The sequence below is a fragment of the Salmo trutta genome, chromosome 25, assembly GCF_901001165.1.
Source record: "Salmo trutta chromosome 25, fSalTru1.1, whole genome shotgun sequence".
Classification (NCBI taxonomy): domain Eukaryota; kingdom Metazoa; phylum Chordata; class Actinopteri; order Salmoniformes; family Salmonidae; genus Salmo; species Salmo trutta.
In genome coordinates this window covers 28,828,162-28,854,506 of record NC_042981.1, presented here as the reverse complement: position 1 = coordinate 28,854,506, position 26,345 = coordinate 28,828,162, and the positions used below count along the sequence as shown (strand labels likewise).

The window sequence follows — 26,345 nt, the reverse complement described above, 5'->3', positions numbered from 1 at the left end:
GTTCATAAAGTGCAATTACATTAATAAAGATTATTACCATTATCAAACATTGCATCATTTTATCGAATGTTTAATGTGGTACATCATTTTCTTTAGGCCCTATTTGTCTTGCTAATAGATTTTATCCAATCCACATTTAATCCCCGGTGCAATCCAAAGCAATTTAACTCTGTGTGGAGGCTTTGCAGCTTATCTTTCTATATGCACAAGTCCCTTAGTTTAGATAGTCATTTTATGTTTCATATTCCAATGGAGAGAACATATAGCCTATTGTATTTTAATGTAAAAATGATCTATTTCGAAAAAAAATTCCTATATCTTATCGAATTAGCCTATTTGAAAAACATTGATTTGGTATAAATTAAATTGGCGTTTTTCTTACAATTTAAAATGTTCATCAATTAATTAAATATAGCCACCCTTTTATCCTTCCAATATACTTCTTCATCCTAAATATCAGGGGTCTTTTCCGCTAAATGAATCGGACACTGAGGCCTACATTTGGTGCAATTTACAAAGTAGCCTATACTTGGTTAGTTTTGAATATAATGAATAAATAATTAAATCGTTTTCTACACGTTTAATCACATTCTATTGGGCAGTTGTAGAGTACAAGAATAATGATTTCAAATGTAAACTACAATTTTGAAAATATTTACATATGGCAGCCTTCTTTTGTCAATACTGCGTGGACACAAATAAATGCCCGTATGATGAGCATATTTACGATTAGGCCTACTTGTGAACAGCTCCATGGGTCAAGTAATTCATACAACCATTTTACACATCGACACTGGACGAGTTTTGAGATGCGTGTGGCACAATTTGGACATCTGCACAGATAATTACACCCAGATCATTTATAGAAATGGACTGAAACTATTTGAGGGGGACAAAGCAAACTCAGATCTTATCTAAGTGCCATGTGGTAATAGATGAATACATGTCCTGGTTCAAAGGGGACGGCCAGAGAGCCAGGCGCGCCAGAGGAAGGAAGCAACGTTGGCGTGTGGCAAAAACAGTTGATAAAAATCTAAAGTCACGTGACTGACAATTACCTGCTGATTCTATAGGAACTTGTTATTGTGAATGTGAAATGTACGTATGATGTCCAGCCATGACTATTGACAGAAAGATGATCCCGTTGATGCCTGGTGTGGGTTACCAGATTTATAAACAAGACATCACAGACCGTATCTGTTTTATGCCATGCTAATAACGGCATATCCATGGCTACAGTGAGGTTCATATAAGATATTAGCCTATATAGGACTACATCTTACACATTTGAAGAAAACACCTTTTCGATGTAGATAAATAGACCTTAGCAATTAGGGTATTGCAATTTGTGCGGCAGAATTCATACTTCTGGTGAAATGGCAATTCTGGTATCCTATTTTGTAGTTAAGTTAATCTACAGACCATTTAGATTTTGTTCATATCTGATCTAGTCGATAGGGTGAGAGACACAGAGGTTAAAACAAAATAAATATTGTAAACTATAGCCCAGACCTAAAACGAATCTGTTCAGCAAAATCATATTTTACATCAAACAGTTCAAATTGAGCCACAGATTAAGAGGGAGAAAATATTACCGCCACAATTACTCGATGACCAGTTGAAACTAATTAGGAGGCTATTAAGTCAAAATTTCATTACGGGTAATGAAGAAATCAATGTTATCGGAATATGCTAATGACGCATCAGCCAGTCGAGATAAACCCATCTATTCACATAGAACCGTGAGTCAGGATGACCTGTCAATTACACCACCACTTCTGTTGCAATCTATCACGGCTTTGTTGTTTATTGTTGCTGGAGACCCTCTCTCTCTCAGTAGGCTTTTAATAACACATCTCCATATCAAAATGACGCCAACCTGATTTACATGCAGATGAGCGAACGGTCTAATAGGGTTCTAGATTAAAGGCAGTTTCAGTTCACTCATTCGTGTATATTGGGTTGCCCATCAAAGACCACAACATCCAAAGGCTGCAGATTAAATGGCAAACAAACAGCTGTTGCAAAAATGTGTTTATCTGTTGTTTCCCCCTGTTCCCTCTGTTTCCATCTTGCTGTGGGAGAGTTGTCATGTTGTGTAAACCAGATTGCCCTCAAACAATGGGATGAGAAACACTTTTATAGTTCAAGATCCCAACTCAAGTGGATGGCCTGAGGATGATATAAGGCTGAAAAGTGGAATAAATAAACACATTTGTGCTTTAGCTTTAAAACACATTACATATCCATTCCAAACATGATTATCTAGTGTGTTCGACAAACTGATGTCCTGTGGTTAAAAAAAGAAGTATTGGCCTCTATAGGCTAGAGGTCAAATCAGAGGGTGTTTAACTGCATCACTTCCTATTGCACCAGGCATCTAAATGTTGCAAATTAAAACCTCCCCCTTTGAATAAACACCAGTTGAGTCTTCAGTCTGCAGTCATTTTGATTGGAAAGGCTTGAAGTCTATTTGTAATAATGAATAAGTATATAACTTTCAATCCACAGGAAGGTCACTAGATAATGGGCTATGCGATGGGCTGTATCAGTAACATAACTATGCATTAGCCCAACCCCTGCAGATTGCTTGAGCTTGATATTTCATACTATGCAATCAAAATGAAGGATCACCGACGCTCCTACAGCACACATCTGCAGCCGCGCTCTACTGTGCAGATATGAATGAAAGCAGCATTTTTCTACTCTAAGACTGCCAGCAGGTAAATCCAACACATTTTGTGATCCAGCTGTTAGTTCTGAATCAAGCCCGGGCCCCTAACTCTATAGCTGTGTTGAAACAGTGAGCCAGTACTGATGACAGCACACATCTTGTGCCGAGTCAGGGGAAAACTAAAACACTGCAAGAGGGTCTGCTTTTTTTCTTTCCCCAAAGCGCTGCCGAGGGCTTGATGACCCCCTGACGCAAAGTGAGTTTGCTAGTTCCAGTTCTCATGGCTCCTCTACAATGGCGTGTTTGGGAGCTGCCTGCCGGCATTGCTTAACTAGGCGAGGAGTTGATTAATTTGCACTAATTGACAGCTAATTAAAGGCCTGAGGGAACATCGAATTGACGTTTGTCGGGGCAGCGAGGCTCGGTGAGGTCAGGGCGATGTATTGTTGACGGATGGAGGAGTTTGTTCTCTCTATATAGACGACCCCTCCATGGGGAATGACCCGTTTCCCGAGGAGCATCCAACGGACCGGAAGCCTCGCATGAGATGCAGCCACCAGTGATTGCACCATATTGTGAACGCCAGGTCACTTACTGTGTCAACACTCAGTAGACTGATCAATGTACATCAGTCAATATCAACAAGTGTTAACCAGCCAACACAGCAATAGGCCATGTCAACCAGTCAGCTCTACACTATCTGAGCTACATACTCACTTTTCACCCTTATAATGATGTAAAACTTGTGTTACAAGGTACAGTAGTGGTTCAATTTGACAGAAAATAAACACTGTACACTAGACTAGAGCAGATAAATGAAACAGACTACAGGAGACTATAATAAACCCTGATGCAGTGGGGGTAAAATAAGTAGCTTGCCCTCCTCCGCCAGCTTACATTCCTGTCCATCAGGCCATGCTGTACTTCCACTCCCCCCACCCAACCTGCCACAGGAATCTCCAGCACACACAGGAAAACACACACGCTGTCTGGGAACGGGGAAATTATATAAATAATCAGTATTTTGCAAGAGGTGAAGCTGGGTACGTGCGAGAGGCAGGGGGTGCAGCCACTTGGGCAGTGGCTGCCTCCGTCCGTGTGACTCGGAAAGACAATTAGGGGCTTATTAGCGGCCTGTGGAGATGTGTAACTTGTGGAGAGTGAGCGCTCCCCAGCGCGGCCAGAGCCCCTGCGACATCTCCAGCCGGGAACAGTCTGAGGCATTGTCTCACCTAATTATGTTGGACGGACTTCTTTTTGTTTCCCATTCAGCATGCCTGTCTGATTTCCTCTTTGCCTGGCCGCTAGCTTCGACGTCGCTGGAAGTGTGCTAATTAGAAAAGAAATGGTCCTAGTAATTATGTCAACTCTCATTAAAAGGGATGACAATGAGAAATATTATTTTTACGCAACGTTTTGTGTAGGGCCTCTACTTCCAATCCTCATTAAATGGAAAAATGCCCTTGTAGCGGGGAAGCACTCTCATGTCACAGCTCCTTACATGTCCAAAGCCAGAGAGGTGCTCTAACAGAAAGCGTCTATGGAGTGGCACAGGCATGAAGTTATTGCCCTAATTAAAAGTTCGATTCCCCCCCAAAAAACTGTTGCATCATGGAACCAGTTTCTGAAGTGAATTTAATTGTATCCTAAACCAATGAAAGATAAAATTCTATCCATAGATGCACACTGAGGGTAATTACCAATTAGTTTGATTACAAGGACAATTAATAAACATGTTATAGCCTAAAAGAGGGAGCAATTTATTACATTTTTTAAAGAATTACACAATTTTCTTTGGCAAATAGCATTTTTTTTAATAATGCTCCAAATAGAAAAATAATAAATACAGAATATACACATTTAAAAACAGTCCTACAAGCTAGCTAAACAGGAAAGTAATTCTCCATTTCAAATCATTACAAAAGTAAATGGAACTGCCTTTGAGGACAAAAGAAATGTACAGGTTAGGTGGTGAAAAGTGTTGCAGCCCAGTGAGTGAATTTAGCCCCAGTGTCAATATTCAAATCCAGGGACTTGGTGGTAGTAGCAGTATGAGTGCATACATAAAGGCATAGGTCTTATTCCTCTTCTTCCTGTCTCAAGTCAGTCGTCTGGGTGTTGTATTACTCTCTGTGCAGACACATCCTGTGTAAAGAGCAGTCCTGGGGTCTTCACTTTTTGGGTCTCTCCAGGATGTTCAGGAACTTTCCCCTGGTCATCTCCCTGGCTGGAGAATGAACAAATGATACGATGTAAATATCAACTGAACATTTCAGAAATCAAACATTTTTGAGCACCTCTTACTCAAGGCTGCTTGAGATAGCCTACCTAAAAACAACTGATTTGTTGAAAGTATTTCCACTGAATTCTGTATAGTAAACTTCTGGGTACACTACAACCTACAGTGGCAAGAAAAAGTATGCGAACATTTTGGAAATAAACTCTGCAAAAAAAGAAACGTCCTCTCACTGTCAACTGCATTCATTTTCAGCAAACTTAACATGTGTAAATATTTGTATGAACATAACAAGATTCAACAACTGAGACAAACTGAATAAGTTCCACAGACATGTGACTAACAGAAATGTAATAATGTGTCCCTGAATAAAAAGGGGGGGGGGTCAAAAGTAATAGTATCTGGTGTGGCCACCAGCTGCATTAAGTACGGCAGTGCATCTCCTCATGGACCGCACCAGATTTGCCAGTTCTTGATGTGAGATGTTACCCCACTCTTCCACCAAGGCACCTGCAAGTTCCCGGACATTTCTGGGGGGAATGGCCCTAGCCCTCACCCTCCGATCCAACAGGTTCCAGACGTGCTCAATGGGATTGAGATCCGGGCTCTTCGCTGGCTATGGCAGAACACTGACATTCCTGCCTTGCAGGAAATCACACACAGAACGAGCAGTATGGCTGGTGGCATTGTCATGCTGGACGGTCATGTCAGGATGAGTCTGGAGGAAGGGTACCATATGAGGCAGGAGGATGTCTTCCCTGTAACGCACAGCGTTGAGATTGCCTGCAATGACAACAAGCTCAGTCCAATGATGCTGTGACACACCGCCCCAGACCATGACGGACCCTCCACCTCCAAATCGATCCTGCTCCAGAGTACAGGCCTCAGTGTAACGCTCATTTCATCGATGATAAACGCGAATCCGACCATCACCCCTGGTGAGACAAAACTGCGACTCGTCAGTAAAGAGCACTTTTCGCCAGTCCTGTCTGGTCCAGCGACGGTGGATTTGTGACCCATAGACAATGTTGTTCCCGGTGATGTCTGGTGAGGACCTGCCTTACAACAGACCTACAAGCCCTCAGTCCAGCCTCTCTCAGCCTATTGCGGACAGTCTGAGCACTGATGGAGGGATTGTGCGTTCCTGGTGTAACTCGGGCAGTTGTTGTTGCTATCCTGTACCTATTCCGCAGGTGTGATTTTCGGATGTACCGATCCTGTGCAGGTGTTGCTAAACGTGGTCTGCCACTGCGAGGACGATCAGCTGTCCGTCCTGTCTCCCTGTAGCACTGTCTTAGGTGTCTCACAGTACGGACATTGCAATTTATTGCCCTGGCCACATCTGCAGTCCTCATGCCTCCTTGCAGCATGCCTAAGCCACGTTCACACAGATGAGCAGGGATCCTGGGCATCTTTTTTTTCCAGAGTCAGTAGAAAGGCCTCTTTAGTGTCTTAAGTTTTCATACCTGTGACCTTAATTGCCTACTGTCTGTAAGCTGTTAGTGTCTTAACGACCGTTCCAGAGGTGCATGTTCATTAATTGTTTATGGTTCATTGAACAAGCATGGGAAACAGTGTTTAAACCCTTTACAATGAAGATCTGTGAAGTTATTTGGATTTTTACGAATTATCTTTGAAAAGACAGGATCTTCATCTAGGTCACAACAATAGACAAACACAGTCTGTTTAAACTAATAACACACAAACACCTATACGTTTTGATGTCTTTATTGAATTCACCGTGTAAACATTCACAGTGCAGGGTGGAAAAAGGATGTGAACCCTTGGATTTAATAAATGGTTGACCCTCCTTTGGCAGCAATAACCTCCACCAAACGTTTTCTGTAGTTGCGGATCAGACCTGCACAAAGGTCAGGAGGAATTTTGGACCATTCCTCTTTACAAAACTCTTTCAGTTCAGCAATATTCTTGGGATGTCTGGTGTGAACTGCTCGAGGTCATGCCACAGCATCTCAATCGGGTTGAGGTCAGGATTCTGACTGGGCCATTCCAGAAGGCATATTTTCTTCTGTTGAAGCTATTCTGTTGTTGATTTACTTCTGTGTTTTGGGTTGTTGTCCTGTTGCATCACCCAACTTCTTTTGAGCTCCAATTGGCGAACAGATAGCCTAACATTCTCCAGCAAAATGTCTTGATAAACTTGGGAATTCATTTTTCCGTTGATGACAGCAAGCTGTCCAGGCCCTGAGGCAGCAAAGCAGCCCCAAACCATGATGCTCCCTCCGCAATACTTTACAGTTGAGATGAGGTTTTGATATTGGTGTGCTGGGCCTTTTTTTCTCTCCACATAGTGTTGTGTGTTCCTTCCAAACAACTCAACTTTAGTTTCATCTGTCCACAGAATATTTTGCCAGTAGCGCTGTGGAACATCCAGGTGCACTTTTTCAAACTTCAGACTTGCAGCAATGTTTTTTTTTGGACAGCAGTGGCTTCTTCCGTGGTGTCCTCCCGTGAAAACAATTCTTGTTTAGTAGAAAGAGGAGGAAGGGAAGCGCTACTAAGGTACACAATAGTAAATGTTGGTAGACAGAAGGTGCTCTTTGGTAAAAGGGTTGAGTTGGTCTTCAAAAAGAAAGGAGGACCAAGGCACTCTTCATATAATTGATTAAAATGCCTTTATTAGTATGGCATGTTCAATAGAAACAATGTTTTTAAAAAACCGACGCGTTTCGGCTGCATGGCCTTCATCAGGGTGTACAAAGAAATAATACAATGTTCTCTGTTTAACAGCTTTTCCAATTAACCCTAATTAGAAGGGGGAGTGGTTAAAATTGATTGGACACACCTAGTAAGCAATAGTATACACACTTTAAAGTGAAATGCTGTAGCTATGTTATCATAAAAATGTAACTCCAAACTAGAAGTATCAGAACACTTAGAAAGGTAGTTCTAACCTTAAATATGTCTGGGCGAAGTGTCAAGAATAAGAAAGCAATACATTCCATAGTACACTAGAACACAGCAAAACATGAACAACAAGAGTCTAAACATAGCTGAGGGCAATTGAGCAAAGATATCCACTAGATGACAGCAAATGTACCCATCACAACCCTACAGGAAGGGTGAGAAATCCATATCTTCATTCAAACCCGGGTATTTAGTGGCCTGTAGTTTGTAAATCGATTCTCCAATTCAGCAGATTTGACAACATAGATCAGGAAACAGACTATGTTGTCAAATCTGCTGAATTGGAGAATCGTTTCTTGAATCGGGGCTACAGCGTCCAGGTCCTGAAAGATGCAGGTATAAGGGCTGGATTACTTGACAGAGAGAACTTGTTGCGAAGGGGAGTGCCTCGTGATGCATCAGAGAGAGTGTATTTTGTTACAAAATACAGCACTGAAGCAGAGAACATTAAAAGAATCATTAAAAATAATTGGGGAATCATCCAAAGTGATACGCTACTACGCCAAGTCTTTCCTGAGCCACCAGTCATAAGCTTTAAGAGATGTCCTACCCTAAAGGACAAATTAGTCCACAGTTATCTTCCGGGTGACTCTCAAAAAACTTGGCTTGGCCACAAACCCAAGGGCTCTTTTAAATGTAACCAGTGCAACCATTGCAGAAATATTGCACAGAAAAAGTATTTCGTTGATACAGCTTCCAAAATGGAGTATTACGTCAAGCATTTCATTAACTGCAAAACCACTCATGTCATCTATAGATTGGAATGTCCACAGTGCAAGGTGTTCTATATTGGACGGACAAAGAGACGCCTTCAAGATCGCCTAGCGGAACACAAGTACGCCATACGGGTAGGCAATGAAGACTACCCCATGGCAAGGCACTACAAGTCCTTACACCATGGCAACCCTGCCTCCCTACAAGCTATGGGTATTGATCATATCCCGGCCTCTATTAGAAAAGGGGACCGCCTTAAACAGTTAAACCAAATGGAAAGTTTTTGGATTTACAAACTACAGGCCACTAAATACCCGGGTTTGAATGAAGATATGGATTTCTCACCCTTCCTGTCGGGTTGTGATGGGTACATTTGCTGTCATCTAGTGGATATCTTTGCTCAATTGCCCTCAGCTATGTTTAGACTCTTGTTGTTCATGTTTTGCTGTGTTCTAGTGTACTATGGAATGTATTGCTTTCTTATTCTTGACACTTCGCCCAGACATATTTAAGGTTAGAACTACCTTTCTAAGTGTTCTGATACTTCTAGTTTGGAGTTACATTTTTATGATAACATAGCTACAGCATTTCACTTTAAAGTGTGTATACTATTGCTTACTAGGTGTGTCCAATCAATTTTAACCACTCCCCCTTCTAATTAGGGTTAATTGGAAAAGCTGTTAAACAGAGAACATTGTATTATTTCTTTGTACACCCTGATGAAGGCCATGCAGCCGAAACGCGTCGTTTTTTTTAAAACATTGTTTCTATTGAACATGCCATACTAATAAAGGCATTTTAATCAATTATATGAAGAGTGCCTTGGTCCTCCTTTCTTTTTGAATTCTTGTTTAGTGTTTTATGTATCGAAGACTCGTCAACAGAGATGTTAGCATGTTTCAGAGATTTCTGTAAGTCTTTAGCTGACACTCTAGGATTCATCTTAACCTCATTGAGGATTCTGCGCTGTGCTCTTGCAGTCATCTTTGCAGGACGGCCACACCTAGGGAGAGTAGCAACAGTACTGAACTTTCTCCATTTATAGACAATTTGTCATACTGTGGACTGATGCACATCAAGGCTTTTAGAGATACTTTTGTAACCCTTTCCAGCTTTATGCAAGTCAACAATTCTTAAGCTTAGGTCTTCCGAGATCTCTTTTGCTCGAGGCATGGTTCACATCAGGCAATGCTTCTTGTGTATAGCAAACTCATATTTTGTGAGTGTTTTTTATAGGGCAAGGCAGCTCTAACCAACATCTCCAATCTCATCTCATTGATTAGACTCCAGGTTAGCTGACTCCTGAATCCAATTAGCTTTTGGAGAAGTCATTAGCCTAGGGGTTTACATACTTTTTCCCAACCTACACTGTGAATGTTTAAATTATGTATTCAATATAGACAAGAAAAATACAATAATTTGTGTGTTATTAGTTTAAGCACACTATGTTTGTCTATTATTGTGACTTAGATGAAGATCAGATCAAATTTGATGACCAATTTATGCAGATATCCAGGTAATTCCAAAGGGTTCACATAATTTTTCTTGCCACTGTATGCTGTCAAAACTTATGCTTCAACCATGGATTTAGACTAAAACAAGCTACAGCACTCCATCTCCCAGTCCCTCACTTCAGAGCAGAATCACTTATCAATGCAAAGCATGTATTTCATTTGTGAAACATCTAACGGGGAGGTAATTTATACAAACATCTGTTCATTCTGGACATGGAAAACAACGTAAGACGCAAACTAGCTACTAAAGAGACACACACCCCTTGTGATTGCCTTATCAAGGCAGCCAGATACATGTATTCAAGCATCTCAGTATGTGCATGTATAACTGTGTTAAAGAAAAAAGATGGGGGGAGTGAAAGGGGGATGTTGTCTGAGAGATACCGTTCTCTGGAACGCAAACTAATCAATCCACAACTTTCCATAGTGCCTTATGTCTAAGAGACTATGGCCATAACCACATTTCTTCTCACTGGCTGCCTTTACTATACACTTAGCTACCACTGAATGACCGTCGTAAGAACCGAAGACACTGATCAGATAGCACTCACAACATAAACCATAAAGGTTAGCTAGGAAAGCCCATGAAAATGGGAGATGTACTGTACGGAGACATAATGAAGAGCACTTGGTGGGGGTCTACAAAACAAGCTCTGCACAATAGTTCTGGATCTGTGCCAACCCCATTGCGCGACAACAGATTGGCCCCAACTGAACGCCTTGTCACCTTGCTTCTATCTGGTAAGGAGCATATTCCAGGCGGTTTTCAGTCAACAGCAGCCAGGTTGTGTCACAAGGGAAGCTACAGGGATGTTCCTCAAGCATCAGTGCCACCCTGGAGAGGCCTCATCCAGATCCAGTAATTACACATTGTTCCTGATAATAAGAGGAGCAGGCTCTTAGCATCAGTACAGAATCAAAGCTCAGGGCCAAGAGGGGAGCTGGGATCACCTCTTCAAACATACACAAAAACACCAGCTTCATAAAGTTGTTAAGCATGCCCACCAGGACACGAAGAGCATTACAGGCCACACTGACAATCACAGAAAGTAAATTCCTATTTCAAGGGGGAAGCGGGCCTTCCTTCTTGTATATTTTTTTTAAAACATGCATACAAATACACATGAGTGGGAGTGTGTCTGACTGTCCCAAGCTTTCCCACCCACACAGAAGGTTTACAGTTGTAGAACTGTCTCTCTCTGCTTGTTGAACCAGACACCAGAGCTGATGAGCTGCCTAGGTGTTTGTTGGGCTGTGCAAAGCTGTGAAGAGGTTAGCGGCGCCACGGCGGCTAATGAAAAAGCAGGGTGAATTGTAATTTAGATGAGCCGCCCTCCCTGGAATGATAATGCCCCGGCTGGGCACGGGCCGCTTCACCTTGAGGCGTCCATCATCAGGTTCAACATGATGCTAATTGGATTGGGATTGATTAATTTTGTGTGGTGCTGCGGTCTCTTCGAATAACACTAAACAAAATAATTAGTGCCCCCGGACAGACCGACATACAGGGTCTTAGATGGAATGAAACCATCAGAATCACGTGGGATGTAATGAATTAAGATGACACAAAACTACTGGTGCACAGATATCATTTCCCTATTAGGAGGAGTTGGGTTTAGTGAGCCAAAGGCTATCACAACAGTGCTCTATATATTTAGTTAGACCTATACTCCATCTTGGAGCACGGAGAAAGAGAGATCCGCATGTTAAATAGAGAAGATAGGTACAAGAGCATTATTAAATGTCTGCTTTGACCTTGTATTTGATGATTTGATACTAAATAAAAAGACAAGACTGTAGATAAAACTATAACCTAAAATGATAGAATTATCGCTGTATCGCGTTCACAAATACAAAATGGCATTCCCTCCAAATTTCAAGCTGACGGAGACAAGACCTTTAGAGAATCCTATTGAGTCATTGGTCTCCTAATCCCAGGTTTGTATTTCTGATCTCTCTGCTAAGAGCTCGTTAAATGGACCACTGGTTTCTGGAGAGGCCTGCTAAATGGGACAGACTGGTGTCTCTCTCCCTCCCTATCTCTCCATCCCCCAACAATAAAGTAGAGCAGCCTGGTCTGTGGCTGTGCCCCCCACCCTCCCCCAGAGACTCCCTCCATCAGGACTCACCCCTCTGAGCCACTCATTAATTAGAGTTCCGTTTAGCCTCCCCCTCTGTCTGTCAGATAGAAACTCATACGATTTGCATTGTATGAGGAAGATTAAAAGTGGGAAGAGAAAGGACCAGCAAGCCAGCCCCCCTCAGGCAACTGGACTCACACACACACACACACACACAGACTGAAAGACACCCACATAGATCTCTGTCAATGAGGATGTCTGCCTTGTGCACACAACAGTCCAGCACCCCCCCCCATGTGCACATGCCCACACATACATGTTGTTACAGGCCAGGGGTGATCAATACTGATTAGAGGGAGTGAGAGATGTGTTTAGTTGATTAGAAAGGTCAATCCCTAATTCTGTACTATGTTAATCAGCGACTTATTACAGCTGCCATTATACTAAATGACACCTTTGGCTTATGGATTGTGAGGGCCTTGTCTTCACCCTGTTGATTAGTTGCTCTCTAATTATCATTGAGCCCTGGCTGGTCTGGGGATGATATCACACCTGATGTATACAGGAAAATACAAGTACACAATGTCCCCCTCAACCAGATGAATATCCAAAACTGAATATAATATTCGTCCACCGGCACTTCTCAAAATGATACTCTCAAAATGTAAAAATATAGCCTGAATGTGCGACATCACCGTCCTACCGTTTGGAGTGAGTGATCTGGGTGTCAGTCACATCATCTCGTCTCCCCCCTGCGCCCCCTCCCGTGTGTGGAATGGTAGTAATCATGGTGAGGCCGCTTCACCACTCCAGGCACACGCCAGAGGAGCCAGCCAGACCCCTGTTAGCCCCAGAGACAGATGACCACCTGGGTTAACTGGTGTCCCAGCCTCCAGCCCTGACTGCCCCAATTCACTTTCATTAAGAGTCAAGCACACTAATCTGACCCCCACTGCCCATCTTCAAGTGCCACTCAGCTATTACTGTCTGTAAGCTTTATTTAATGGATTTAACATCCATTCTCACTGCCCACTTCCCCAGGGACCGGAGAGGCACAGAGGAGATGACCCCCCCCCCCCACACACACACCCCTCCTTCTGCCATCAACACATTCACCCCCCCCCCCCCCATATAACCCCCCGCCTCGCAACACATACACCTGACGCTCATGTTTGTGTTCAAAATTCAATTACCCACTTATTGATACTTCACAGGGATATTTAAGATGCAGACACAACCAGTGATTTCCCAGGGGAGCCACTGGTTCCTCTTTATGTCCCACCCGAGAGAGCGCTCCTCTCCTCCCCCCTCTTCTCTCCCTCCAATGTCTTCCTGCCTGCTGCCTGTGTGCACCGACACACACAAGCCTGCGCGCACAAACAAACATCTACACCGCCTCACCCCTGCCACAGCCTATCCCTGCTCAAGAGGTGTCCTTATTAATAGGCAATCAGTCAAAATTCATTCATTAAAAAGCCTAAAAGGTTTTACTCCGCCAAAATGATTAGCTGGGAAAGAAAAAAAATCCAATGAATTCTTAATGCATTTATGGAAATGAGGTGTCATTTCCGATCTGATCAGGGAGGCGGAAGGCAGGCAGGGCTGAGGAACAGCTCTCCCTCCCTCTACCATGATACACACATAATACTGATACAGAGGACACAGCTCCACTGCTACTGGGTGATCAGTTGACTTGTTTAGACAAACTTGATGAACCTCAATTATGATTGTTCGTACGATTGCGATTCAGCACCGACTGTTGCTTCATGCTTCAACAGGTACACTAAACCAACAGTCAGGAACCTATTCTGCAATAACCATGCAACACTGGTTTGAGGGTTCTGAAATAACTTGATACATATTTGGCTGAACATACAAGCTTTTCGGGGACAATTTTCTCATACCAGCGATTTCATCTCTTCAAGCCAAACAATATTTCCCCCAAAACATGCATCTCAAATCACAAAAAGGCAAGTTCTAACACACAATGATAATTTGATACAGAAAACTGATCAACACATACACAGCATCGTTTATGTCCTATTTCAGTTTCCCTTCATGCCAATCCTAACAACTCTCTGGCGGGTGGGAGCTGCCATTCGTCTCCACTATGAGACCATAAAGCAGGCCGGTGCAGAGAGAAGAGGAGGACAGAGGAGGAGAGGAGGAGGGTCCCCTGTTCCTCATTCAGAGGCTGTCAGGGAGCAGCACTTCATAACGGCCCGCCCCGCGGTCACTCAGGTCGCCCTGGATGGATTGATGGAAGCACATTAGCACCGTGGGCCAGTGTGAATGCAATCATATTCAGCAGCACAGGCCTGTTTATAGGCAGGAGATTGATGCTGAGGAGGAGAGGAGGCTGTGAATGCTGGGCCATTAAGAGCTGTCTGCGCTGACCTTCAGCCTCACCTCCACATAGGCATGGATGTAGGTATCATCCTGGTTCTACTGTGGTGGTGGCACAGTGGAGTACATGCCAGCTCTGTGCCACTGCCAGCCAATACTGAGCAGGACTGGTCTTGACTGGCATTCCTTTGTATCAAACCAAATCTGGACGATCATGACAGCCTCATTCTATTTCCAACAATAAATCCATTGCAGTGAATAATCAGGAGGCTCAGTCGGTATAGTTCTTTTCATAATCTAACTGAAGAATTATTTAAAAAATACTATCACTACACTTAATGGTCTCTGCATAGGGCTGCTTGGCTCCATATCAGGCCACATCAGAGACAAAGGTATCACTGCATTACCAACGAGCCAAGGCCCAGTCAGTCAGTCAGCCAGTGGTGGTTGTGATCAGTGAAACCTACAAGTGTGTTAGAGCAGCAGCCTGAGACATGTCCCTCAGGACCACTCTCCTTTCAATTACCTCCAATAACATCACTTATCACAGTAGTCAGTGCTCCCCTAGGACCCAGGGCCTGATGCCGGGCTCAGCGGCCCACGACAGGGGCATTCATCACAGGGTGGGGAAGCAGCTGGGGTCTGGGGAGGAGGCACGCGCCAGGCCCCCGCTGGGACCCACCCGGGCAGCGTCACACAGCCATGGGGAGGTGGAGCCCCCTCCCCAGGGGACAGCCTGCCACACACTTATACTAACACATAGGCATATATAAATACACATCTACACAAAGTACTGTCCCACATGCCTTCTAGTCTTGGGGTCTATGATCTACAGGAATACTCTGCCTCAAATCTCCAAACGTTACATGTTGTCATTTCACATTAGGCCCGTCTTCATATTTTTATGTTTTAGTCATTTTTTGGGGTAATTTATTCTGACAATGGCATCTATAACATTGCCATGGTAGTGTTCCAAGTCCTCCTGAAGGGCTAGGTGAAATCAGCGTCCTCTAGGTGAGCGGTGTCTACCTCTGGCCAGTCCCCTTCCTCCTCGGGCCGCAGGGCGGGGGTGTGTCTTCACTGGCTGATTGTGCTCTTCCCATTAAACAGCCCACAGTTCAATGGGCCACATGTTTAAGGGGGATAGTAAATCCTGTCCCCTGCCTTCATGCTCTCTCTCGCTCTCTCTCGCTCTCTCTCTCTCTCTCTCTCTCTCTCTCAGGCGGCTTGTTTACGGGGCACTGAAGAGCGCACAAACATGATGAAAAAGTAGCTGAGATTTACAAGGCCTCCCCTGACAGTGGGAAAAGGAGAAAATTAAACCAGAGCACATTAAAGAGGCTCCAGTACAAGCTGCTCTGAGACCGATAATAACCATCATTGTGTTGCGTCATCCCGAGGTACATGACATGGTTGCTAAAACAACATCCCTTCCTTTATGGCAGATAACAGCTTTATAAGAACCAGCTACAACACGTTCTTGACTAATAAATACGTGGTATGGTAGACAACATGAAGCATTGAATTAAAGATCCTTAACAGACAAGTGCATGCTAAGGCCATGAGTCGGGCTGATCTGAAAAATGTGAAGGACATCAATGTGAAGGACTTCATTTGGCCATAAATGCCTGTAAATGAAGATTATCGCGTTTGGGTGAGATTGGTCCCACAGACCCTGGATCAGACTGTATGATCAGCCGGTTTCATTTTGTATTTAGCAGCAATAATATGCTAAAATGTGTGTGGTAGACAGAGGATCCTGACCTGTAAATATGAGCCTGAAATAAGCAGATAACACATTTCATCTATGCTGAAGTCAATTACACTAATCTGAGCTTTCATAATGCCTGCTTCATAATATGTGGGACATTCGATAGAGCAGTGTCATCCCCACCAAGTCTACACGCATTTTGAGGCAATTCATCGTCATTCAAGCTGTCAAGTCATGCTCTATATCTTGGTGGCAATATTTTGACGTGGCATGCCTCCTTGATCTACTCAAAAGATGCTATTAAATAAAAATATATTTCTCATTTTTGTGAGCGAGCGGGGCAAAGCCCAGACAAATCATGTTTGGCATAATCCTCTCCAGAATGAGCCTACTTTAATCATCCTGTCTTTATGGAATTTTACAAATCAGCGTGGCGCTCGCTGTGGAGCGGGACGTATCAGCCCTGTACCAACTCTGCATAGCAACATGCTATACATCTCTCAGGATCGCAAAGAGGGGCAGATGGTTCCTGGTCCCCATCGTACAATATTACAGTTTCTGTTGGAAGCATTGTATGGAGGCTAAATCCACTCCAGATTTAAGGGAGAACTCCCACCACAAAGCATATATATATAAATCTGATTGTCAGGGAGTGCGTTACTCTACAACAAGAGCGCAAAACAATTGAATAGGAAAGTGCAGCCAACATTAAAAGCATGCAGTGTGTCAGAATTTTACAATACTTTTATTTTGGAAGCAACCACATCATTTTGAGAGGAAACACTTCGGTCTGTATCAAATCGCTCTTTCTGGGTTTGTGCATGGTGTGCTTTGTCCACAGTTAGCCAAGTACCCATCTTCCTCTTAGGAAAAATAGGAGCACTTAGCTATATCTCTCTAATCCACATGTTAAGGATTAGGACAACAGATGCAGAAAATATGTCAGACCACATTTTGCATCCATCACATGCTTCAATCGTTGATGTGTTACGCTTATGTGAGACCTTCCCCCACTTCACAAGGCTTCTAATGCACTCTCAAAATGCTGCTGTTTTACGCTGAATTACCAAACCATTATCAACACAACCAAAATAAGAAATTCATACGTGCAGTGCTCCAACTGTTTTATACACCTGATTAGACAACAAGATAGCCTTATACAGTACCAGTCAAAATTTGACACACCTTCTCATTAAAGGGTTTTTCTTTATTTTTACTATTTTCAACATTGTAGAATAATAGTGAAGACATCAAAACGATGAAATCATGTAAATCAAATCAACATTTTATTTGTCACACACATGGTTAGCAGATGTTAATGCAAGTGTAGCGAAATGCTTGTGCTTCTAGTTCCGACCATGCAGTAATATCTAATAAATAATCTATCAATTTCACAACAACTACCTTATACACACACAAGTGTAAAGGAATGAATAAGAATATGCCCATAAAAATATATGGATGAGCGATGGCCGAACGGCATAGGCAATATGCAGTAGATGGTATAGAGTACAGTATATACTTATGAGATGAGTAATGTAGGGTATATAATCATATAAAGTGGCATTGTTTAAAGTGTGTAGTGATATATTTATTACATCCAATTTTTTATTTTTAAAATGGCTAGAGATGAGTCAGTATGTTGGCAGCAGCCTCTCAGTTAGTGATGGCTGTTTAACAGTCTGATGGCCTTGAGATAGAAGCTGTTTTTTACTCTCGGTCCCAGCTTTGATGCACCTGTACTGACCTCGCCTTCTGGATGATAGCGGGGTGAACAGGCAGTGGCTCGGGTGGTTGTTGTCCTTGAGGATCTTTTTGGCCTTCCTGTGACATCGGGTGGTGTAGGTGTCCTGGAGGGCAGGTAGTTTGCCCCTGGTGATGCGTTGTGCAGACCTCACTACCCTCTGGAGAGCCTTACGGTTGTGGGTGGAGCAGTTGCCGTACCATGCGGTGATACAGCCCGACAGGATGCTCTCGATTGTGCATCTGTAAAAGTTTGTGAGTGATTTTGGTGACAAGCCAAATTTCTTCAGCCTCCTGAGGTTGAAGAGGCGCTGCTGCGCCTTCTTCACCACGCTGTCTGTGTGGGTGGACCATTTCAGTTTGTCCGTGATGTGTACGCCGAGGAACTTAAAACTTTGCACCTTCTCCACTACTGTCCCGTCGATGAGGATAGGGGGCTGCTCCCTCTGCTGTTTCCTGAAGTCCACGATCATCTCCTTTGTTTTGTTGACATTGAGTGTGAGGTTATATTCCTGACACCACACTCCGAGGGCCCTCACCTCCTCCCTGCAGGCCGTCTTGTCGTTGTTGGTAATCAAGACTACCACTGTAGTGTCGTAAGCAAACTTGATGATTGAGTTGGAGGCGTGCATGGCCACGCAGTACGGGAGAGGGCTGAGAACGCACCCTTGTGGGGCCCCTGTGTTGCGGATCAGGGGGGTGGAGATGTTGTTTCCTACGCTCACCACCTGGGGGCGGCCCGTCAGGAAGTCCAGGACCCAGTTGCACAGGGCGGGGTCGAGACCCAGGGCATTCTTACATAGGCATTCCTCTTGTCCAGATGGGTTAGGGCAGTGTGCAGTGTGATTGCGATTGCGTCGTCTGTGGTCCTATTGGGGCGGTAAGCAAATTGGAGTGGGTCTAGGGTGTCAGGTAGGGTGGAGGTGATATGGTCCTTGACTAGTCTCTCAAAGCACTTCATGATGATGGAAGTGAGTGCTACAAGGCGATAGTCATTTAGCTCAGGTACCTTAGCTTTCTTGGGAACAGGAACAATGGTGGCCCTCTCGAAGCATGTGGGAACAGCAGACTGGGATAAGGATTGATTGAATATGTCCGTATCACACCAGCCAGCTGGTCTGCGCATGCTCTTAGGACGCGGCTAGGGATGCCGTCTGGGCCGGCAGCCTTGCGAGGGTTAACACGTTTAAATGTTTTACTCATGTTGGCTGCAGTGAAGCAGAGCCCGCAGGTTTTGGTAGCAGGCCGTGTCGGTGGTACTGTATTGTCCTCAAAGCGAGCAAAGAAGTTGTTCAGTTTTGTGCGAATGCTGCTATCAATCCACGGTTTCTGGTTGGGGAAGGTTTAAATAGTCGCTGTGGGTACAACATCACCGATGCACTTGCTAATAAACTCGCTTACCGAATCAGCGTATTCATCAATGTTTTTGTCCGACGCTATGCGGAACATATCCCAGTCCACATGATCAAAGCAATCTTGAAGCGTGGAATCCGATTGGTCGGACCAGCATTTAACAGACCTGAGCACGGGCGTTACTGGTTTTAGTTTCTGTCTATAGGCTGGGAGCAACAAAATGGAGTCGTGGTCAGATTTTCCAAAAGGAGGGCGAGGGAGGGTTGTATGCGTCGTGGAAGTTAGAATAACAATGATCCAGTGTTTTGCCAGCCCGGGTCGCGCATTTGATATGCTGATTAAATTTAGGGAGCCTTGTTAAAATCCCGAGCTACAATAAATGCAGCCTCAGGATATGTGGTTTCCAGTTTACATAGAGTCCAATGAAGTTCTTTCAGGGCCGTCGATGTGTCTGCTTGGGGGGGGGATATACACGACGGTGATTATAATCGAAGAGAATTCTCTTGGTAGATAATGCGGTCAGCATTTGATTGTAAGGAATTCTAGGTCAGGTGAACAAAAGGACTTGAGTTCCTGTATGTTGTTATGATCACACCACGTCTCGTTAATCATAAGGCATACACCCCCGCCCTTCTTCTTACCAGAGAGATGTTTGTTTCTGTCGGCGAGATGCGTGAAGCAACCAGGTGACTGTACCGAATCTGATAACGTATCCCGAGTGAGCCATGTTCCCGTGAAACAAAGAACGTTACAATCTCTGATGTCTCTCTGGAAGGCAACACTTGCTCGGATTTCGTCTACCTTATTGTCAAGAGACTGGACATTGGCGAGTAGTATACTCGGGAGCGGTACACGATGTGCCCGCCTACGGAGCCTGACCAGAAGAACGATCCGTCTGCCCCTTCTGCGTCGCCGTTGTTTTGGGTTGCCGGCTGGGATCCGATCCATTGTCCTGGGTGGAGGACCAAACAGAAGATCCGCTTCAGGAAAGTCGTATTCCTGGTCGTAATGTTGGGGAGTTGACGTTGCTCTTATATCCAATAGGTCCTCCAGGCTGTATGTAATAAAACTTAAGATTTCCTGGGGTAACAACGTAAGAAATAATACATAAAAAAACTAAAAAACTGCATAGTTTCCTAGGAACGCGAAGTGAGGCGGCTATCTCTGTCGGCGCCGGAAGCTAACCATTAAAAAAAAAAAACATATCTAAATATATGTTATCTTTGCCTTGAAGACAGATTTGCACACTCTTGGCATTCTCTCAACGAGCTTCATGGGGTAGTCACCTGGAATGCATTTCAATTAAAAGGTGTGCCTTGTTAAAAGTTCATTTGTGGAATTAATTTCCATCTTAATACATTTGAGCCATTCAGTTGTGTTGTGACAAGGTAGCCCTATTTGGTAAAAGACCATGTCCACATTACGGCAGGAACAGCTGAAATAAGCAACGAGAAATGACAGTCCACTATTACTTTAAAGACACGAAGGTCAGTCAATCCGGAAAATTTCAAGAACTTTGAAAGTTTCTTAAAGCGCAGTTGCAAAAACCATCAAGCGGTATGACAAAACTGGCTCTCATGAGGACCGTGACAGGAAAGGAAGACCCAGAGTTACCTCTAATGAACTTATCCTCTGCAGCAGAGTTAACTGCACCTCAGATTGCATCCCAAATAAATGCTTCACAGAGTTCAAGTAACAGAGACATCTCAACATCAACTGTTCAGAGGAGACTGCGTGAATCATGCCTTCATGGTCGAATTGCTTCAAAGAAACCATTACTAAAGGTCACCGATAAGAAGAAGAGACTTGCTTGGGCCAAGAAACACAAGCAATGGACATTAGAACGGTGGAAAGCTGTCCTTTGGTCTGACGAGTCCAAATTTGAGAGACGCAGAGTAGGTGAACGGATGATCTCTGCACGTGTGGTTCCCAACTTGAAGCATGGAGGTGGTGTGATGGTGCTTTGCTGGTGACACTGACTGTGATTTATTTTGAATTCAAGGCACACTTAACCAACATGGCTACCACAGCATTCTGTAGCGATACGCCGTTCAATCTGGTTTGCGCTTAGTGGGACTATCATTTGTATTTCAACAGGATAATGACCCAACACACCTCCAGGTTGTGTAAGAGTTATTTGACCAAGAAGGAGAGTGATGGAGTGCTGCATCAGATGACCTGGTCTCCACAATCACCCGACCTCAAGCTAATTCAGATGGTTTGGGATGAGTTGACCGCAGAGTGAAGGAAAAGCAGCCAACAAGTGCACAGCAAATGTTGGAACTCCTTCAAGACTGTTGGAAAAGCATTCCAGGTGAAGCTGGTTGAGAGAATGCCAAGAGAGTGCAAAGCTGTCATCAAGGCAAAGGGTGGCTACTTTGAAGAATCTAAAATATATCTTGATTTGTTTAACACTTTTTTGGTTACTACATGATTCCATGTGTGTTATTTCATAGTGTTGATGTCTTCACTATTATTCCCACAATGTAGAAAATAGCAAAAATAAAGAAAACCCTTTAATGAGTAGGTGTGTCCAAACTTTTGACTGGTACTGTATATAAACTCAGCAAAAAAAGAAACATCCTCTCACTGTCAACTGTGTTGATTTTCAGCAAACTTAACATGTGTAAATATTTGCATGAACATAACAAGATTCAACAACAGACATAAACTGAACATGTTCCACAGACATGTGACTAACAGAAATTGAATAATGTGTCCCTGAACAAAGGGGGGAGTCAAAATCAAAAGTAACAGTCATTGCAGCTGGTGGCCACACCAGATACTTAAGGACTGCAGTGCATCTCCTCCTCATGGACTGCACCAGATTTGCCAGTTCTTGCTGTGAGATGTTACCCCACTCTTCCACCAAGGCACCTGCGAGTTCCCGGACATTTCTGGGGGGGAATGGCCCTAGCCCTCACCCTCCGATCCAACAGGTCCCAGACGTGCTCAATGGGATTGAGATCCGGGCTCTTCGCTGGCCATGGCAGAACACTGACATCCCTGTCTTGCAGGAAATCACGCACAGAACGAGCAGTATGGCTGGTGGCATTGACTTGCTGGAGGGTCATGTCAGGATGAGCCTGTAGGAAGGGTACCACATGAGGATGAGGGAGGAGGATGTTTTCCCTGTTACCCTGTTACGCAAGCTCAGTCCGATGATGCTGTGACACACCGCCCCAGACCATGACGGACCCTCCACCCCCAAATCGATCTCGCTCCAGAGTACAGGCCTCGGTGTAACGCTCATTCCTTTGACGATAAACGCAAATCCGACCATCACCCCTGGTGAGATAAAACCGCGAATCATCAGTGAAAGAGCACTTTTTGCCAGTCCTGCCTGGTCCAGCGACGGTGGATTTGTGCCCATAGGTGACGTTGTTGCCGGTGATGTCTGGTGAGGACCTGCCTTGCAACAGACCTACAAGCCCTCAGTCCAGCCTCTCTCAGCCTATTGCGGACAGTCTGAGCACTGATGGAGGGATTGTGTGTTCCTGGTGTAACTCGGGCAGTTGTTGCTGCCATCCTGTACCTGTCCCACAGGTGTGATGTTAGGATGTACCGATCCTGTGCAGGTGTTGCTAAACGTGGACTGCCACTGCGAGGACGATCAGCTGTCCATCCTGTCTCCCTGTATGGCTGTCTTAGGCGTCTCACAGTACGGACATAGGCAAATTTATTGCCCTGCCCACATCTGCAGTCCTCATGCGTCCTTGCAGCATGCCTAATGCACGTTCACGCAGATGAGCAGGGACCCTGGGTATCTTTCTTTTGGTGTTTTTCAGAGTCAGTAGAAAGGCCTCTGTAGTGTCCTAAGTTTTCATAACTGTGACCTTAATTGCCTATCGTCTGTAAGCTGTTAGTGTCTTAACGACCGTTCCACAGGTGCATGTTCATTAATTGTTTATGGTTCATTGAACAAGCATGGGAAACAGTGTTAAAACCCTTTACAATGAAGATCTGTGAAGTTATTTGGATTTCTATGAATTATCTTTGAAAGACAGGGTCCTGAAAAAGGGACGTTTCTTTTTTTGCTGAGTTTATATACTCCATTTACAATTTATTGATGTCTTATTCATAATCAAAATATTCAGAAAGATTGGATTAGAAATACATTGAATCTAACTAAGGGGTGTCTGTTGCGTGAAATATAAATGAGTAGAATGACTATCACCAAATACTTGAGATGTTCCTTGACTGTTCAGACATAAATTAGCCATAAGGCTAGCAGCACCATCTAGAGGTAGTGTACGGAATGACAACCTAGACCAAATAAGTGGTGCGGGTGTCGTTCATGTGTGTATTTCTCAGGTAAATACTTACACTCCTCAAGGCCCAGCTGGTAGGCCAAGTTCTGTAGCCCTTTGACCTTCTCCATCAGGTTGGCTGTGGTCAGGCTCCCCAGCTCTGTTGGAGGAATACAGTTAGTCAAACATTGCCTACCTGTGAAAAGACTATGCTCAACAGTGTACCATATGATGCTACTGTACTTTACCTTTTAACATTTCAATGTCCTCACGCTCCAGTTCAGCCATCCATTTGGGCGGAGAATTGGTAATTGGCTGCAATACAAAACATGTAAATAAGATTGTGCATTCTCTCAGCCATGTAGGTCAATTAATTTATCAATGCTATAGATAAAAAAAAAATATATAACTCACATTTTTGCATGATGCAGCAAAATCTGCGACTCCTGGCACTGTGTGAGGGATGACAGCATGAAACAGGCAAACCAATCAAAACCAGGAATGAGTAAATTGCAATGATAGGCTACATGTCTTTACGAGGCTAACACAGAGAAGACACACTTACATTGCTCTGGCCATAGGTCAGGAGATGCTCTATCCAGCTTCTCAAAACTCAGCAGAGATGATTCAAAATCATCACCTTACAAAGTGGAAATGGAGATTTTAGTCATCATCAACAGATTGAACACTATTAAATATGAAAGTGTGCTGTGCAAACTAAGTCAGAGCTTGCCAGCTACATCAACAGCGCTCATCTACAGTACCTAGCTAGTAGTGATTGGATTTGAATTGAAAATAATGTTATGAAAGGGGTCATGATCCTTTCTTCTCAATATACAGTGAGTTTGCATGTAGGCTATTGCTTAAATAACTAACGTTAGCTAGTAGCTACCTAGTACCATAGACAGCTAGCTAGAAATATAGTTATTGTCAGATGTTTGACAGTATGGAAGTTATTTTGACTGTATTTCTAACATTAAATAGCTAGCTATCAGTTATTTTTCACCCATCCCTTGTTATGTCACAATGCATTAGCTAGCTAGCTAGCTGGCTACGTTAACATTAGCTCGCATGTATTAGTTAGAGCTACTGTTCCTTTGCTAGCCACCTAGCTAGGTCAGTGGCCATTAAAATACACTTCAATTTATTGTTAAGTTGGATAGGCCTAGCTAGCTAATAGTTGACAACCGGCATAGCTGGCCAAAATGTTTGTATACACTTGCTTGTCGAACATCTCATTCCAAAATCATGGGCATTAATATGGAGTTGGTCCCCACTTTGCTGCTATAACAGCCTCCAGTCTTCTGGAAAGGCTTTCCACTAGATGTTGGAACATTGCTGCGGGGACTTGCTTCCATTTCAGCCACAAGAGCATTACTGAGGTCGAGCACTGATGTTTGGCGATTAGGCCTGGCTCGCAGTCGGGATTCCAATTCATCCCAAAGGTGCTAGATGGGGTTGAGGTCAGGGCTCTGTGGAGGCCAGTCAAGTTCTTCCACACCGATCTCGACAAACCACTTCTGTATGGACCTCGCTTTGTGCACGGGGGCATTGTCATGCTAAAACAGGATAGGGGCATTCCCCAAACTGTTGCCACGAAGTTGGAAGCATAGAATCGTCTAGAATGTCATTGTATGCTGTAGCATTAAAATTTCCCTTCACTGGAACTAAGAAGCTGAGCCCGAACAATGAAAAACAGCCCCAGACCATTATTCCTCCTCCACCAAACTATACAGTTGGCACTATGCATTCTGGAAGGTAGCGTTCTCCTGGCATCCTTCAAACCCAGATTCATCTGTTGGACTGTCAGATGGTAAAGCTGTTGGACTGTCAGATGGTAAAGCGTGATTCATCACTCCAGAGAGTCCTATGGCAGCGAGCTTTACATCACTCCAGCCGACACTTGGCATTGCGCATTGGGATCTTAGGCTTGTGTGCGGCTGCTCAGCAATGGAAACCCATTTCATGGCGCTCCCAAATATTTTTTTTACGCTCTACTTACTTCAGCTGTCCCGTTCTGTGAACTTGTGTGGCCTACCACTTTGTGGCTGAGCCGTTGTTGCTCCTAGTTTTCACGTTACAATAACAGCACTTACAGTTGACTGGGGCAGCTATAGCAGTGCAGGGCAGAAACTTGACAAACGGACATGTTGGAAAGGTGGCATGCTATGATGGTGCCACATTGCAAGTCACTGAGCTCTTTAGTGACGCCATTCTGCCAATGTTTGTCTATGGGGATCGCAAGGCTGTGTGCTCGATTTTATACACCTGTCAGCAACGGGTGTGGCTGAAATAGCCGAATCCAGTCATTTGAAGGGGTGTCCACGTAATTCTGTATGTATAGTGTATCTTACCAAGTAGCTAGCTAACTAGCTAGTTAACTGTTAGTTAGCTACTGTAGCTAATGTAAGCTGCCTTGTTAGTTTGTTTTGGCAGACAAAAACACTTGTGTGGGCAAAGCCTGGTAAAACAACGTGATGCATTATTTGTACAAAATATAAACTTTTATCAACTCAGAATGTTTCAGTAAATAGATATAAACATACACGTTTAATTGGCATCTCGCTATCAAAATGTACATTTATACACCCAACAACAGAGTAAAGAATTAGAATTTACCTCCATTTGGAGACGCCATCTTCAGATCCACACACGTGATATAATGCAGCCAATGGGTTGACGTGTCTGCACCAAGCTGCACTGCAAACTTCTGTCAGCAGGTGGCACATGTATCACAGTGCCACAAATTGCATCAAATATTCTTATCGATAAATCCGTCTCTATGAAAAAAAGCA

At 43.9% G+C, this 26,345-nt stretch overlaps 1 protein-coding gene across 1 annotated transcript; it reads right to left on the bottom strand.

The window, feature by feature from the left end:
* Positions 1–4,299: 4,299 nt before the first annotated feature.
* On the bottom strand, positions 4,300–26,205 carry LOC115162346 (protein lin-52 homolog). The gene is made up of 6 exons (XM_029713555.1): positions 26,170–26,205; positions 24,116–24,190; positions 23,965–24,002; positions 23,799–23,865; positions 23,627–23,710; positions 4,300–4,901 (listed from the first exon to the last, which is right to left on the bottom strand). Exons 1-6 carry the CDS (start codon positions 26,186–26,188, stop codon positions 4,846–4,848), a joined length of 339 nt encoding a protein of 112 aa, XP_029569415.1. The 5' UTR covers positions 26,189–26,205; the 3' UTR covers positions 4,300–4,845.
* Positions 26,206–26,345: the final 140 nt, after the last annotated feature.